General features: G+C 45.9%; 1 protein-coding gene across 16 annotated transcripts in view; it reads left to right on the forward strand.

Moving 5' to 3' along the window:
- LOC135911600 (cytochrome P450 3A29-like) overlaps positions 1–15,152 on the forward strand; it is a 204,782-nt gene that overhangs the window by 145,112 nt on the left and 44,518 nt on the right. For 4 of the 16 annotated variants that reach the window (XM_070538820.1, XM_070538819.1, XM_070538829.1 and 1 more), the window contains 2 exons: positions 9,081–9,131; positions 12,061–12,190. The exons of 5 other annotated variants lie outside the window; for them this stretch is intronic. In XM_070538820.1, coding sequence (XP_070394921.1) covers positions 12,148–12,190 — 43 coding nt within the window. In that variant the 5' untranslated portion in view covers positions 9,081–9,131; positions 12,061–12,147. The remainder of the gene's footprint in view (positions 1–9,080; positions 9,132–12,060; positions 12,191–15,152) is intronic. 7 more of the 16 variants (XR_011514589.1, XM_070538825.1, XM_070538828.1 and 4 more) reach the window with 3 other exon arrangements.

Below are 15,152 nucleotides of genomic sequence, written 5' to 3' on the forward strand. Positions count from 1 at the left end.
CTGTGTTGTGACGTCACGACACAGTTTCCTCCTGAAGAATGAAACCGAAACGTTCTATAGAAAAGCCATTGCATTAAATTATTAAAGGCGCTCTGATGTTTGTCGCGATGTGTGGAGCTATTGGACCTTCATTTAATGCAAAAAAAAAGAAAAAGAAATGGTCGAAAATTTCATGGCAGTACTCCTTTAAGGCATAACGACAGCACAAGTGACCTCAAAAAAGAAAAAAAAAAGGCCACCTTTCGCAGCGCTCTGCATTCTGCTTACCTTAGTTGTAAGCTCGGTGCAGCACAATAACAAGGAAAATATGTCTGGAAAGATCTTTTTTTTTATGGCTAGCTCATATGAGATACATAGATGTTATCTTCGTTACTCACTAGTTAGGATTGACTGCTGGTAAAGGTTGCATAGCCGTATAGAGTATATTCGCATTAGCGCAGTGCTGTCTCCAGAGTAAAGTAAACCATTCTAGGCTGTAAACGAAATATCTGAGGCATTTCCTCGTGATTTTAATGCATCCTCTTGGATACAAAAGAGTAGTTGAATACGTATATTACATATTGCACTCCCCCCCCCCCCCCCCCCACACACACACACACACAAATTGTTGATGAAGCCTCATTGAAGCTTGTAGTTTTCAAAAACGTTACAGACGCTTTTCTTCACAGGCCGAGATTGTCCCGCATTTGCAAGCTCACGCCGTGGTGCAAACGCAGCGGTTCTCTGTTCTACACGTAAAATTAACATAAAGCGCACTGCAAGACCTCAGGAACTTCTCACACTGGCCCCATCGGCGATTGTAGGGAATGAGGTTCTCATTTAATGCAGTTGGTGTCAATGCCACATTGAGCTTAAGTTCACCAGGCAGTGAAGCCTCGGTATAGGCACATGAGCAAGCCTTCACTTCTTCACTGCTTGGCTATTGTTAAATCTGGGCGACGATACGCCCATAATCCTCCTAGCCCGAATGGTTACTATCGCATGCCACATTGTATTAAGAAAACGACTAGCAAAAGAAGGCGCAAACACGAAACATGCAAAAAGACAAGAAAGAGGCTGAGGAGTGTGTTGTTATGAAAATGTATGTTTCCTGTGCGCGTTATTTTTGGCTTGTTTTTTTCTTAATACAATGCACCAACTAGCCCAACAACGTGTTCTACATGCCACACGCTCTGTTCACTTGTAAGCCCACGAGGCGACCACGTGAAAGCCTGACAAAGCAACGCATAGCTCCAGCTGCTACTCAGCGAGACGAACACGAAGCGACGTGGCAATCCGCGTTCTCTGTTCGGCACCGAGGAAGTGGGAGGGAGGCGTCAGATGAACGGCCTTGGCAGGAATCCCAAAGCGTCCTCGATTTACGCGGGGTACACGCACCCCCTGTACACTGCGGCGCGTTTCCCATTGCAGCCGGCAAGCCGCGGCGAGGAAAACCGAAACGCGCCACACTCGAATGCAGAGGACCTTGCTCAATTACGCGTCGGCGTAGGGTCGGCTTCGATGGATGGATGAGACGTCCGGTGCAATGCGGGCAAGTCCCACGGCGGGGTCGGATTGCGTGGCTGGGCGAGGGACTCCGCTTTCGCTGGAAACTCAATGGGGGTTTCAGGCGGCACTGGGCCGTGTCTCTCCGGTTCTTCCTCGCTTCTGAGGCTCGAGACAGCCTTGCTGCGTTTTCTTTCCTGCCCATCCAGCAAAAAAGGCGCAGCCGCCTACTCTTGTGCCGGTGCTGCAATAACCTCTCATGGTAGGTGTAGGAGGAACGAAAGGGAGAAGGGGAGGATGTTAACTAGAAATGCGTCTGACTGTGCTCCTCCCTGCACTGAGGGAGGGACACAGAGTACTAATTAACAAAAGCTAACAACACTGCATGTTTTATGAATTTGCGTCGCTGCGAATTCGCTACGGGTGGCGACCAGTAGGAAGAAGTACCGCTCAATTGTCACATGGTTCCGAGCTATTTCCTTCTTGGTCAATGAAACTTCGCCTGTTTTCTTTACTATCATTGTAGATATCACACAACCTTGGAAGTTCTTAACAACCCGATTATTGGATTCCATTCCCTGCCTGCTTGGAGGCTGAAATTCTCGATAAGCACTCGGTTTTGCCAACTTAGTGCGGGAAATTATTCGTTTTTAGACTTTGAACACCACGCTATAATAATAGTACCTATATATAGATGAGGCTATTGTTGGCCTGCTACTTCTGTTATTTGTACACGAACGGGCAATGCCATTAATTGCGCTCAACACTGGGTTAATATGGAGGATTTGTCATGCTAGCGTGCACACGTACGTAAGTGACACCGGCAGCAATAATAAGAAACGTAACAGCATTCAAGCTATGCAGCTTCAATGTCACAATCGAAGCCCGATTGGCCTTTCAGTAAAGATCGGCCGCTAATAGCATTACAATATCTATACCTCGTTACACCTTTGAAAGTTGGGACTTGGGGTCGAAAGTAATAAAGTCCTTATTCTACAAGACCTATGTACCTTTGTCGGAATGCCGTGATACGAAAAGCCAGTGATGCCGTTAGAAACAGCGCATGAAACGTTTAGAGGTGATATTTCATATTCCGTCGCCTGTCAGGAACAAAAGAGGCCGAAAAAGAGTCAGATCGTTGAGCAGACATTTGCCACGTACGCACACTGAGGCCCATTCTGGGCCGCAACTAATTTTTGAGTGCTAATAGGACGTTCTAAGTGGGACACGCAAATTGCACGCAATACATAGAAACACACAAAGCGGAAAGAATGAAAAAGAAACAGAAAAAAAAAATGCCTGTACATGAAAGGAAGCTATAAAACCTTTCATCGTGGTTTCAACCCCGTCCGGACGCGAGGCTATGACGCGGCTTCTAAGGAATCTGCTGTTTCGTTGGCAGCGACTGAGTCAGAAAAAAAAAGAAGGAACTACAAGGAAAGAAAAAAGACGCCTTATCGCCCGACTCCCTGCCCCTCTGAGCGCTGTATTGAGAGCCGCGCCTTCGCTCTACGCGCGTGCCTTGTGCCAGCGAGCTTCCCAGAATCTCAGCACGTATGTCCTGTCGCAAAAGAACTTGGCTCGCGTTGTTGCGACCGCGACGTGACGCTCGGTATACAGCTCATCGAGTTTCACAATTCGCGTGCTGCTCCGTAAAGGCGCGAAGCTCCCCCCCCCCCCGCAAGATTAGTGTTGTCTGCGAAAGTCTAAACGTGTTGCCCACACAAGTTATGTGGGCTGCCTATATGCTCGCGGACAATTCATGCGTAATTCGCGTGCCAAAGGTGCATGCACATCTTCCGTTCTATAGAATTCGTTGAACTAGTATGCACTTTGCATTTAACTATAATGCTTGCGCGATAGGCCACGCACGTACGCAAATAAATATCTGTAGGCGGACGAATCATCCGATAAGACATTGCAGACCTAATGAGTCCGGACCGTCCTTCTGTGCGGCGCATATAGTCAGCTACGCTGACTGAAATGGAGGTGCGCTCTGACGTCATCGCAACGCAGGAACCAAGAAAACAATTTGGAGGACTCTTAAGCTTCACCTTTAAGAGTGGAACGCGATAGCATTTAAAGATCCCTGACTGCAGTGCTTCTCACGCTTCGTGGCAACTGCAGCGCATGCAACCGTAACGCTTACCGGAAACGCTCGCAGCGGACGCTATGCACGAAGGCGGGCTTTCTGGTAGAAACGCGGCCTCTTGCGTGGACTGCAATGCGACGGAAGCGAGCGCCATCTGGAATTGTTTCAAGGAAACTCCGAGATATTCGGGCTCGCGCAAATGTCGGAAGCGGTGGCTGGTCTATACATGGTGAAAACGCTGCAAAATGGGTTTGAGTTTTCGCGTAGCATTAACTACATTTTCTCGTATATTCAAATTACAATCAGATTCTATCATGTCTGTAGGTAGTGCGTAAGTCGTACTTTACGATGTTTCTTCGTATTCTAGCTTGAGAAATGCAATTAGTTGAGTATCTTCCTTGTGCCACATGAAGGGCCTGGGTGATTAGAAAACCTTTTTGCCGAAATGACGTCCGACGCTGGACCTTGACGCCGACGGCGACACCGGCTTTTCTGCGGCCTGGGCCCTTAACGCTATCGCGTTAATAAAGAATGAAACTTGATTTTGTCTGTGCCCACGCTGGAAATATTGAAAGGGATCTAAGATCCCGATTCGCTAAACAATCGAAATTTCGTTTCTTCGCGTGATGAACTCAAGCCAAGCTCACGATTCAATTATCACTCCTTAGGGCATTCAGAAGCGTTCGTCCATTCCAGTTTGGGCGACACAAAATCGGATCAAAAGACTGTTTATTCCGAGTATTCGTACTCACGCAGGTAAGACGTTCCCAAAACTAATGAATATCTCTCTACTTTCATTGTATTATTGACAACTATTTTCGCGTGACTTACGAAGGAGGTGGCGTATGTATACTAACGGTGCGTAGAATAATACGTTCACACACACGGTTCATTTTATTGTTCACTTTAGGTGAAACTGGAGGTGTTCGCCTCTGTGTGCAAATGGCAGGCCACTCCATGAAAAAAAAAAAAAAGAAATCGGAAGACTATTCAATCTCTAGTTGAATTCGATCAAAGACTACGTCTTCCTTGGCGACTTGTAGGAGAGAATGGGTCGAAGTTACTGTGCACAGAACTCTAACGCGTCACCCAAGGAGTATAGGAGGAGTGTCGGACTGCTTGGGTTTTTCGACTGCGCTATACCTTCCGGGATCGGCCACACATTTAGACTGCACATGCCCACGGCAACGTCCCACATTTTTAGACTGCACTTTCTCCGGGATCAGTCCATGTAGGGGGCGACAAATGCACCTAGCCGTTACGGAGAAGATGGGGGGGGGGGGGGGGTTAACTCGCTAAGAAAGCCATTATCTCTAATATGAAACGGTGAAGCATGAAGCGACATACGCCCGGGCCCGAACATACGCATATCCCTTTAGGCAATGTGAAAAGGGACACCGAAATAACTTCAACCGTAGGTTAATCATGACTTGTGGATTTGAATCTGATGCACACATTTGTATCGAGTACCTTTTGATTCCGAAATTTACCATCCTTAATTTCTTGAGTTTCCTGTAGCGTTCAAAAAAATTCTCTAGCAATGTTACTGACTGTCACCTTAAGCTTTTCGGCACGAACAAAAATGACTTCCTTCTTTGAAGGGGACGCTCTTGCATTACCAATTTAACATTTTTGATGCTGAACGGAGTTTGCAGCTCGTAGTAATCCCTTTTCCACATTTGTGCCCGACACACAAGCAGCACTGTAAATGGGGACGACGTCGGGCACCTTCTTCCAATTTCTGGCCGATGGTATCTAACATTGGGCATGCACTAGACTCGATTCCTGTGCTTTCTGGGCGGATTCATGCAGTGCAGGTGTTTTACAACGTAGACCTGCTGTTACAAACCTCTCCAGTGGGGCGCCTCTGCGCGTATACTCCAGCGCGGAGAGCTCATTTTAGATCTCTTCAACGCACTTAACTTGATACTCGTAGAATATAAATATCCTATCTGCCTGCCAGTTCTTTCTGGCAGCTCGCAACAGTTGCTCCACTGCGAGGGAAAAAGAACTAAAAGAAAAGAAAGAAGAAAGAAACAAAAAGAAAGAGAGAAAAAAAAACCACCAGATCCACTATAACTCACGCAGTAAGGTTAGCTGCACTCCGCTTGGAGAAAAGACTGCGCATACCCTTTATTATTCTCTTTTTTTTTCTCCCCTGTTCTCGCATCTCACTTTACGCAAGAAGGTTGTTTACGAGCTTCAGCGACGACACACTGAGAACACGTGGCTTAACATGAGTGCGCCGTGCTTTCACAGCAGCGCCGAGTGATTGCATCGCGCCTTCGCCTTACGCAAGGTTATTTGTCATTGTCACTGGAACACAGACTGCTCTCTTTCTTAAGCTATTTTTTCGCTTCTTTTTTGCCTCTGTTGGCCAATATTGTAACTTTTTTGGCCACAGTAAACGGTGAAGCAACTCTGAATTCCTAACCTATATTATCCTTGCTAGACGGGGAGTAGGGATGGGTGTCTTTATAGTGGGATTTCGTTCTTCTTTATTTTGATTTTTTATGACTAAGTTTCGTAGAGGGAAACAGTTTGAAATATGGGTTCTGGTGCAGCAAAACCTAAGTGGAACGAAGAAGGGCGGAAGAAGAAGTGTAAAGAAGGACGCTCTTTCTGTCCCATCTTCTTCCCACATGATATTGCTGCGTCAGAACCCACATTTCGAGCATGGACCAACTATCCCAACATCGCATTGGGCAATAGAGCTATTCAGGCGACGTATGACTCAGCGGCTCGAAAAAGTCGTCTGACGAGGCGTATTCGTTTAAGTCTTCGAGGAGAAAATATACGGAGGATGAGCAACAGCCAGTCCTGTTTATGACGGTTTCCTTCTGCGCATTATTATTTTTGCATGCCGAGCCTCGTCAAGAGATAATGTTGGTTCGCGTGTGAAAGAACATTTCCTATGAGCAGTGTTGAACGCAAAAAAGATTAATTATGAAAACTGTTAGCAACCAATTTCCCGATAATCAATGGTGAATTGATATGCGCGTCATTCTTCTGAGACCGTGCGGATGCATATGGTGCCTGCTACAGTGTTATCATTTCTTTCTGGTCGCGTTCTTATACTTAAATTTCGTTCTTAAGTAGCAACCAGAAGGGAAAGAATCTCACCGCGAGCATATTTTCGTTAGTGCGCAAATTAAAAGCGTCTATAATGTTAGCCGGCACGTCGGAAATATTTGTCCTGTTTTGTTTGGTTCTCAGTGCACCCTTGTTATTTCTTGGATGCACTCAACGCTCGCAGGTAAGTAATTTGTTGTCTTCACGTAAACATATCCGTGTCATACAGCCATTCCGGTCTTTCCACGACTCGCTGAACTGTATACCTGTCCGCACACTTGTAGTATATGAACTCGATACTAAATCTTCAATGCTTCTTGTCAATCTCAGCGCTTGCGATAGAATTATCACTTGTGCACATCTATGGTCATTACTGCTATTATCGTCTTTCTTGGGTATATTGGAACTGAACTGCACGGTTAAGTTGTATGGGACGCCGTCAATCTCTTACACTCGATGGCGCACGATACCATAAAGCTCAACGCGAAGTTCTTCCTGCAGCACTCGTTTCACTCCAGACACCACAGAAGAAAATCTCGCTCAGAGATGTCAGAGAAAGCGTATTCCGGAGTACTTAGTTTCTTACGTAGCATACGACTCGAGAAATTCAATCCAAGTTACAATTTCGCAACTCATGCTTGACGGCCTGTGTTTTCGAGCTTTCCTCGGAAAACACTTGTGGTTTCGTCTCCTTGCTACACCTCTTACTGTGCTTCGTGCTTATAAAAAGTATAGTTAAAAATAGAACCAACTGCTGTTTCTGAAAAAGATGTTGGCACAACCCACCCTTTCTTTTTTTCTTCTTCAATGTGTACTGCAGCTGTATGTACTGCATATCGAAGCGAACAGACTCCACTAATATTTTTTTTTAGTCATAAGCATTGCCATTTTAAGTATATCTTTGGCCATAGGCAAATGACTTATTCATGTTGGCGGAGATAGTGTGGATGAGGGGGTCGGGTAATTCGGTTCCGTTAAAGATCATAAATGATCGGATTGTAGCATCATGGCGTGGGTACTCTGGAGATTACGGTGGTCGCCTTAAGCGTCGTGATAGAGTGCTACCCAGATTACCCTTTTTCGTTGACTTCGTTAGGGCATCTCTTTTCCTCATACATGCGTAAGTGCCTGTAACCATGTGCCTTTGACTGCATACTTGCCCACTCACTAACATCCCTACACAATCTCTCCCTCCCCACCTCCCCTTCCTTTTCGTTTCAACCACGAGATACGCCGTTGTACTGGTGTGATTCGGATTAATTTGTACCACCTGAGATTCGCCAGTTTTCGCGTGACATCACGGATGCTGCTTCTCACCATGCTAGCACCCGAAAATGGTGGCCACGATGACGTCAGTGAACCATTTTTTACGCGCACATTATTATTATCTTTTAACGGTGACTATTTTCCGATGGATTCTGATTGTTATCGATTTCTCGCTTGCGAAAGACGAGCTGGTATAGTGTCGCTTTTCTATACGCAGCTACTTGAGTTGAGTGTACCCCAAGATGGCGTCCGCGATGACGTCATGGGAAAATATACTTTCGATTGACGTCATCGTCATGTGCATTCCACCACCATCGGAATGCAGCAAGACGACATAGACACTGATACATCACGGCGGGAAACAGTATTGTTGCTGGTATTTCACAGCATCACCACCGGATTGGAAAAGTTGTCGCTACCTTCGACGTGAAATTCGCCTGAGCATCTGTTTGGTATGGCAGCCGGTTGAATTGACTGCATCCGTCTGCATATGCCTTATAAAAGTATACAAGATAACAGTCGTTCTTAAATGGCGATGACGGCTGTACATCCGGAACGCGAGAAAGAGATTTTATTCATAGGAAAGACAGAGAGGTCGACCTGAGCTAGTGCGTTCTAGTCTATTACTCTGCACTGGGGAAGAGGGAAGGGGAAGGATAGTACTGGGACGGATAGGGATGGAAATGTGTGCTACCTCGACGGGGTGACGGTAAATGAAAGTATATAAAATATTTGAGGAAGGAGAACACCCTCTGAAAACTGGATAAGAAGCAAGAACGACGGCACTGTTGAATGCAGCCTGCATGTATATACTTTGAAGAAAGAAAGGCCGTTCGGTTGAAAAAAAAATTCAAGCAAGACCTGGAGATTGATTGATCAGCTTATTCGAATCTGAAGTTACGATCCTGGAGGGAGAATGTCAAGTACCGCCCTCTCCACCACGAGAAGTACTTCGTGGAACGCTACGACGTGCTAAACACTGTGTAAGCTATGGAGCCCAAACATTTTTGCCACAGGGGATGTTCGAGATTCGAACCATAGAGTGGCTGGTAGGAGAAAATGCATGTAAAGCACTATGGGCAGTACTGCTTGTAAAAAGTACGTGTTCCTGCAGCTGAGTGTTACAAGACGTGAAAATCTGACCCTATTTTTTTTTCTTTCACAGTTCACTGCCAGAAGACATCGTGGCAAAAGGCCATCGCGCTGGAATACGAACGTACGTTTTAGCTAAACAATTAAACATGTGCGCTAGGGTAACATTTCACCAACAATGTGCACGAAACGCAATGCTAAAACACCGAACACATATAAACTGGCATGTGCATCATACTTTAAGTTGAAGCTTATACACATACATAACCTTGCCCTAGCACGATAAAACAGGGCATAGTATATTGCACAAATACTTGAATGAATATAGAAATTTGTTTCCATCTTTGTAATTTATAGAATTCGGCAGCTATATAACTGCAGTTCCGAGAAGTGTGAATGTGAACGCAAATACAATATATATAAAAATGTCAGAATAATGCAAACATGCCACTCGTTACAGTAATTAAATTGACGCGATCATAAATTCTAGTAATTAATAGTGTGCAAGAAAGAAAATCAGGGCTTAAGCGCTTTTGCACATGCAATATGTGGGGTCATATAGTGTTCGGGTTTGTTCGGTTGTTAGTTTCTGGTATATCTTGTTGGTAAGGGCACGGGGATGCGTAAGATTATCTACCAATTCGTGTTGATGGCAACAGCACACAAAAAACAACGATCAGAAAATAGCCAATGTTGTGGTCTTTCGTACTAGTGTACATATTGAAAGCCAAACATGTAGCAACCGGTGTTCTGACCTGGAGTAAACAAGCCTCAGATATTCTTGAAACCTTTACGAGACATCGCCGCCCCATTGACGATGTACCGAACCGCGAGTGCAACCGACAGCTGCATTGTCACCCGAAACCACACCTATTTTCGCCAAATTTCAATGAAGATGTATCCTACGAAGTGCGACCTGAACTCCAAGAGCTGGCAGTGAACAAATTGTGTGCCACCACTTATTAGCCAACACAACTGAAGTTGCTAGACACCGCTCAAATCAACCTGTCCTCGCTCGCAGGTCGACAATTCGAGGAGAGCGCGAGGGAAGTGGGACTAACTGGCGAAAAGAGAAAGAAAAACAATACACCGGCAACATAAGCAAGGTCGAGAGAGAATGACCGAAATGACCGGACGCTTAGCTGCACACGACAAGTGAAGCCTCGTCTCTCAGCACCTGTTACGGAGATCCCATTCTAGCGACGGCAGGTGCACGTTTCTTCCTGTTTTTGCCAGCTTTCCCTCGCTCGCTCTCCAGCTGGGCGAGCAGTTTACGTAAATGACGCCCGCGGTGTTGTTGTTATGCCCCGAAAGGCGACCTCGGCACCGGCGCTAACCAAACAAGAAACGAAGGCGACGCGCTCGTGGGAGAGAAGGAGTACGGCACGTGTCGAGGTGAGAATAATAATACAGAAATGACGCTGCCGTCTGTCCGCCCGTCGCGGCGTACTGGCTGGCATGGCTGGCGTGACGGAAGACGAAAACAGAAGCAGACGAAATCAAGCAACCGTCAAGAACAAAGAAAAACCGGAGTCGAAGAAGAGAGAGGGGGAGAGACTCTCCGCCAGTTGGCGCAGTGATCGCGACTGCCAGCAGCAGTCAACCGCGGGCGAGGTCCTTCTTGCCTGCGACAGAGCAGCACGCAGCCAGAAGGAGGAGGAGGAAGAGGAGGAAAGATGGAGGCATAGCTAGCGTATCATGACGCTGTCGTCTCTTTGACGTCACTGCAGGCTGTCGCACGCCTCGGTTGTCGCGCGCTGGGCTGACGGAAGCGGCGAAAAACAGCAACAGCCGGCCAGTTAGGCGGACGCTTCTCCTCTTCGAGAGCTGCTCATCTCTCTGCGCTTGGCAACGGCTCAAATAACGCAGTCGGCGCGGACCCCGAGCACCGTGCAATTGTCCGCGTGGTCGCACGCGTGCGAAAGCCCCTCTTTTGTTCTTTTTTCTTGTCCTATGCACACGGCACTCTCGCCTATAGCGCGGGTTTATACGGCAGCTGGGACTCCGGCGTTGCCCAATTCGCTTGCGCGCAATGCCGTCTGCTTGTGTGCCGAAAAAAAAAAAAAAATCTACAAGTCGAGAAGGCCCATAAGTGCGTTACTTTCCATTTCAGGCGCAACGCTCTTGGGATGTATTTTAGCTATGCTGGGCCTACACTTGCGCCAGTCAAAAGGAGATTTCTTGGAAACGTGGGCGGCAACACGGCGCGACGCTTGCTTTGTGAATTATTGAAGCTATTTGCTTTCTTCGGTGCTTTCTTTCTTTCTTTCATGTCTTGTCCAACGTGGTGAAATAGTAAATATGGAGCTGGTCGCACGAACGTTCAAAATAGACGTTCAAAAAAAAAAAAGAAGAAAAACTCAGAATTGGAAGCAATGAAACTTAGTTCTCACGCAGGCCTTCGGGTAGGTTCCATTAAACAAAAATGGGGACAAGATGTATCAAGAAAAAAAAGCACACACGCATTTTAGAGGTAAGGTTGACAAGTACTCCATCAGTAGTTGTCATGAATTAAGGGCGCTATTAACAAATGCAGAAAGCGTAGTCTCACGAACAATGTACAGTAAGAGCGTGTTTTTCTTTCTTTTCGTCCAATTTTAATCAATTCTTATCACCCGTTGCTCTAAGTGGCCGATCTCGGCAATAGTGGAGATGCGTCTTCTTCCGAGCAAATGACGAAGGGTAGAATGGCAAAATTAAATGCATCCTTACATAATACGGGCTCTGATCAGTTTTTTCGTGCACCGTGGATGACCACGTGGAGGAGACATAGGTTGCGAAGGTTGTGGGATCGTTTCCCACCTGCGGCAAGTTGTTTTTTCATCCACTTTCATTTCCATTAATTTATCGTTCCTTTATTTTTATTTGTTAAGAACAAGTAATTTCCCCTATGTTGTCCTTGGTGTAAATGACTAATAAAAATCGGGTCCCTCGGTTAACCCCCTTTCTCGTTTTTTACAGCACTATGTTTTTCGCATATACCAGTACGGACTAGAAATGCGAATTTCCTTCTGCGTTGTTAGTTTGCGGACATATCCAACCTGTCTTTTCAGATCCCGCGGCCCGTGAACTATTGTGGTCAACTGTACTGGCTGAAAGGCAGAGCAAAGGCCCGATGGAGACTCTCCTAGCATAAAGCGATGACACGCGTAAGGCTTCACTGCATAGCGTTTTTGTGTTTCTGTGAGTATGGCTTCTCTGCATCAAGGTATAGTGTCGAAGCCTTCTTTACAGGTCATTGGAACAAAGCGCGGTAGGACTGCATGGGCAGAGTGCGAGGAGTGTATCATTGCTTCTTGAAGGAATGTAGAAATGCAAGCTGCGTAACGGGAAGATAGTTGTAATCTTGAATATAGCATCCTAGTAAATGTGATTTGGCAGATAATGCATTCCTTTTCTTGTTTGTGTGAAATCTATTCATGATCGACAGATGCACGTAGGAACTTGAACACCTATGAGTGATCCTCGCACACCTAAACTAGAATTTTACATATAAAGTTAAAAAGTCAAATTGTTCTTGTTCTTGTTCAAGTGTAAGTCATGGCTCGAGCCAATCGTGATGCAGGACATACGTATAACGTATAATTAATGAAGGCGTGACCGGCCAATGGCAAAGAGCACTCGCGAAAGAAAAGTGTTGCGAGTTTGAACGCAGAATTGGCTGGCCGTGAACGGTGGATGAAAATGAAGAAATATAAACGAGTGAAAGGAATCCTTACATTATATCCGTGCCAGAGCTGCTGTAGCAGCAATTGCGATAATCAGAAAAAAAAAATATTGAGGAGCCATTCCACTCTGTGAAGGTGGATGGCCAGCGAAGCTGTAGCACATGACACTGGGTTTGGTAATGGCAGTGACGATAGCTTTGTGATTACTGTGGTCTACACTTATTTGTTCGGCTATGAACTTAGAGAGAATCTTGGTAAAAGTTAAATCTATACACGACCGTTGTTGGACAGTTGAGTGACTTGGATCGGTGTGGCACTTCAAACCAAACTTTTCTAGCACAAACTAAGTGAACCATTTCTTGTCTGTTTTTGAAATGCCCGCTTTGAAGTCTCCCCAACGATGATCACAAGGGTAGTGTCATCGTGGTTAAACCCATGCAAAGTAAATGGTCGTGAACTTCTCGATAGCCCACTATGGTGTGCTTGAAGCCATATGCACAGTAGAAATCGCAATTCCCTCTTTCGTTTGTACGGCAAGGACATCCATTCCCACAGTCGCTGGCACTGTTCTCTTGCAAGTCAAGAGGACAAATGCACGTACGGTTTGTCCTTTGTGTATATGGCAACCACTCCTGGTAGTAATTATGTGCTGTTCACAAGCGACTTGAACCTTACAGGGCTATGAGCCACTGAAGCCACTGAACCATTGATAACTGTTTCCGAAATGTCGTCCTATGTTGTAAACGTACGTTCTATATATCCTATATTGTTTCCATCAGCCGTCCTGTGTTGTATACGTGATTAGAAAGAATGTAAGCACTGTTAGCTTTACTTTACTGAATGCTTGTAGCCTCTGCCTTACGAGACTATGCGTCATTGAATTTTTTTGCTTGCTTACGGGGGCATTGGCTATTGATGATTATAGTTTTTGTTGACGCACACGAAAAATACACTGAACCCTAGCCATATCAAGCTACGCTGTAATAAACAATGTGGCACCCCCCCCCCCCCCCCCCTCCCCCCGCCCTCTCTGAATTTACCTCTTCGCGCCGCCTCCCACACAAGAATTTACAGTATAGCAATCTCGAGGAAAAAAATCGCCTAATTGCTTATCTCTTTCCTATGTTCAAAGGAATGCGAACGCATTTTCTGGAACACCCTCTTTATTATTACGGATGAATTGTGTTTATTTGGAGATGACAGTATCGCTGGTCGCAAAAGAAGCTATAGTCAGAGTTATTCTTACTTGTGAAGCTTTGTTGTGCTTTAGAATTAACACGATACATTCACAGCTTTTTGCTGCGATGGATTGAGAGGATTATTTCGAAATGACTTGTTCTGGCAATGGTTGCCGTCAGTGCGAGCTATAGCGCCGTCACGTGCGATTGTCTCTGCACACTGTATCGAGTGCATTCACGCAAACCGTATTCAAGGGTCTTTTCGCGACCACAGTCATCAGAAGCAACATTGTCAACCATTCCAATAGGTAAAGCAAACTATTTTGTCAAAGTTACTTCTAACCACAGCTGACACAGCAAGGTAGCCTAACGTCATCGAAACTATTGTGTGATGCAAACGCGGAACGTAGAATATATATGCTGTTCCACGCGGAGTACGTAATGTCTTATGCTAGCATGCGAAATACCGCGACGATTGTATCAATCCCTATGTGTTGTCTGCAAGGGGAGCTGACCGAGAAGCGTCACTGGTGTACTCGTTACCCTAGATGCTGCGGTGATTTGGAAGCCAATGAAATGTGGTGTGGTGCAAATGAGCTCTGTAATCACCGACACCAGTTGTTTGTGTGGTCCGCGCCACATCGCTGACAGTAAAGACTTGCAGCGCCGCCGCCGCATTGCAGTGTAGAGATCATCTTCGAGGTTGCTCTATACTGATGAGGCGAAGTGCAGCTCGAAGAGCTGCAAATTCCGTAACTGTCGACGTACACTGTATGTTGGATGGCACCTCCCGAAACTGAATGTCGTAACTCTCTCTGGGAAAACGACGGGCTCGGCCAAATCCTAGAGATTGGCTCAACCATCACTATACATGTGGACGTGATCAGTATACCTCTCACTCTAACGGAGCATGCACTGTTCAAAAGCAGAGACGGGAGCTCAAGTGGGATGAAGAATAAAAGAAAATGAGCAAGAAACAAAAACACGTGCACTAATATACACGTTGTTGACACGGTCGTATTGAGTCCTGCATCCTTTAGTAATGCTAGAAGCGCGTTACAGTAGCAAGGGAATCAGAAACATGACACCGCGGCGATGCAAGAACATCTCACAGCTCGAAATGGGTAGAGTAGTTCAGTGGGCTAGTTTGTGATTCATGTTGGTACGCGAATGGTGCTCGTCTTCGTTCCCCTTTTACGTCTTTGTCTGCCATTGCGCTTTTCGCTTTTCAAGACGCATGTCGTAACACACATTTCAAGCCTTCTTTAAAACACCTTTCGAAGTTACAAAGCGTCTGCA

This window comes from Dermacentor albipictus, chromosome 5, assembly GCF_038994185.2.
Source record: "Dermacentor albipictus isolate Rhodes 1998 colony chromosome 5, USDA_Dalb.pri_finalv2, whole genome shotgun sequence".
Taxonomy (NCBI): domain Eukaryota; kingdom Metazoa; phylum Arthropoda; class Arachnida; order Ixodida; family Ixodidae; genus Dermacentor; species Dermacentor albipictus.